Raw genomic sequence first — 2,414 nt, forward strand, 5'->3', positions numbered from 1 at the left:
AGTTAACAAAATATTCACACGACCGTTAAGAGGAATATTAATGGACGTAGCGATTTTAGAGACAACGAGTTAGTTGTTAGGACTAAATCCAGTAATTGTCAGTAATAAAGAATGTCTCTAACGAACATTTCTTTATATGAAAACAAGTGGGTGCTTTTTGGGAAGTAATTTTTCAAAAGGATTATTTGTATCTACCGCCGAGCAGAGCGAGTCGATAGTGTTGCTTAGGTTCATGTAATGTTAATGGGACAGAAGCAATATTATCGGTGGCAGCGGAATTTTTTCTTTCTTTTTCAATTTTAATTTCAAAATTACATGTATTTGCCAAAAACAGCTGAAAACACTTCTACGTTACGCTCCTGAATAGGAACTTAGCGAAATATTTTCATTATTTTTTAGAAACCTATTTCTTCCTTTAGAACTTCCAGAAGGTTGAGTTGTAAATTATTATGTATGTGGACGGTCAAGCGATGAAGTCTGACAGCGGAGGTGATATCTGTGTAAAGGGGAGGTCACTCTAACAGTACAAACAAAGGTTGCTACGATGGACCGACCTTATAATTAACACCGCTTCATTTATCTTCAAATTGACTTCATTATGGACTCGGAGGCAGCGTGCAAGGTTTGTGGTAGGCTGGAGAGCGTAATGAAGAGGTGCACGCGATGTCGCCGCGTGTTTTACTGGTATGTGTTATATGTATACACCATTTTTTTTATGGACGTCACCTGTTTTGACGGATACGTAAATTACAATGTGGATTATTATGTACTGAATTGACTGCTATATCATAGACTACTTCGAAAACAAAAAGCCACACATATTTTCATACATACACATTTAACATCAATTTGATCATCTGTGTTAGCATTGCTAAAACACCGTACACACGCCCAGCGCCTTTAAATTGACATTAGCAGATTAGGCCTAGGTTACGGGGATCTAAGAATGCCAACCCCTCTGATATCATTATTAGGGGTGACATATCATTGGGGGTGGCATTTTTACCGAAAGTTTATCTAAACCCCTAAAACGTGTAAAATAACTCTAAACACCTTAGGTTAGATCCGAATGTAGCTGTAACAAATTCTCATATCCCTAGGATTCTGCTTGCCCAGATTACAAGACTATACATGTACAGTTCACTGACGCAGAAATGGACTACAATTTTGGTTTTATCATGTGGTCTGGAGAAGGGAGTGGCTTTCAAAGTTATCTTTAATCCAGTAAATGAAAATGAAAAGATGTTGTGGTTGAAATAATGTGGAGGGGTAACCCACCCAGCCCTAGATAATATTTGGATTAAGTTGAAGTACTGGTGACATTTTTTTCTTACGGGTTGCTTTCTCTATTTATAGCAGAAAGTAACAAAATCCGACCAATACCAATCTAATTTGTATGTAGAGATTTTACTTTCACTAGGGTATCACATAAACCATGTTCTACACCACCGTGAAGTATGTCTGCTCAGCTATCCATCGGGTTGTAGGGTTTTCCACATTATTGAAATTAATGTGCTCCTTACGTATGTATTTCGTGTTCTTTCTGAGTTTAGGATTGTTTGAAGATAATATAAAAACAATAACTGGTAGAGATATGGTTATTTCATCTTCCTCGGTGTTTATTGCAGTCGTTTTCCGTAGGGGTCTATTTTTATTTTTAAACTTTATCTGTAACAGAAGTCGAGCCCAACATTAGATGTATTACAGTGACTTGCCAATGTTAAGTTCCAGACAGTGCCAGTTGCGTGACTGGGTGACACACAAGTATACCTGTGTCCGCCAGACGGAGGGAAACTCTACTGATCGGACACCTCCCAAAACCGACACACTGTCCACGACAGACACACGAAAACAGTACAGAGACGATGGTACCATTTTCACGGATGGTAATTTTTTTAGTGTTGACTATTACATTTTAAATAGATCTTTCAATCAAGTTAAAACAAATTGCATACTAATTGTATTTCTTTCTATTTTTTGATAAATATTAATAACATGTAGTTATAATGGGGTTTGGAACCAACTAGTGGACAACTAATGCAACCAGAAAATCCCCCCCTGTCCCTTCTTTCACCTTTTCCCTTTCTCCTTGTTTTTTCTCTCTCATGTCAATCAGTAGATTGTCTATGTATATATATATATATATGCTGAGTTTGTTACCCTCAGATTCCCGGATACTGTAGTACAAACAATAAACTCCAATCGTATGGTACTATTTTGTATTAGACTTGAAGGTAAGCGTAGACGTGTGCCTAGCTCAGAGGCTTACAATGGAACTGCCTTGTTACATACAGGATACTCTCAATATACCTTTACATGACAATTAATTAACTTAACAATAACCAGATGAAAGATAACTGAAACAGCAATTAATTTACCACTTGACTTTCAGATCATTATTTCACTCTTAACAC

The 2,414-nt window shown here is 37.0% G+C and overlaps 1 protein-coding gene across 2 annotated transcripts in view; it reads left to right on the top strand.

Moving 5' to 3' along the window:
- Positions 1-317: 317 nt before the first annotated feature.
- The window catches only part of LOC110461852, an 8,152-nt gene continuing 6,055 nt past the window's right edge, over positions 318-2,414 (top strand). The window contains exons 1-2 of one of the 2 annotated variants that reach the window (XM_021515560.1): positions 318-684; positions 1,726-1,886. In XM_021515560.1, the coding sequence (XP_021371235.1) occupies positions 599-684; positions 1,726-1,886 (247 nt within the window). In that variant the 5' untranslated portion in view covers positions 318-598. Of the gene's footprint in view, positions 685-1,677; positions 1,887-2,414 lie in introns of both variants that reach the window. The other variant, XM_021515561.1, reaches the window with a different exon arrangement.

This window comes from Mizuhopecten yessoensis, unplaced genomic scaffold (genome assembly GCF_002113885.1).
Source record: "Mizuhopecten yessoensis strain PY_sf001 unplaced genomic scaffold, ASM211388v2 scaffold10687, whole genome shotgun sequence".
NCBI lineage: Eukaryota > Metazoa > Mollusca > Bivalvia > Pectinida > Pectinidae > Mizuhopecten > Mizuhopecten yessoensis.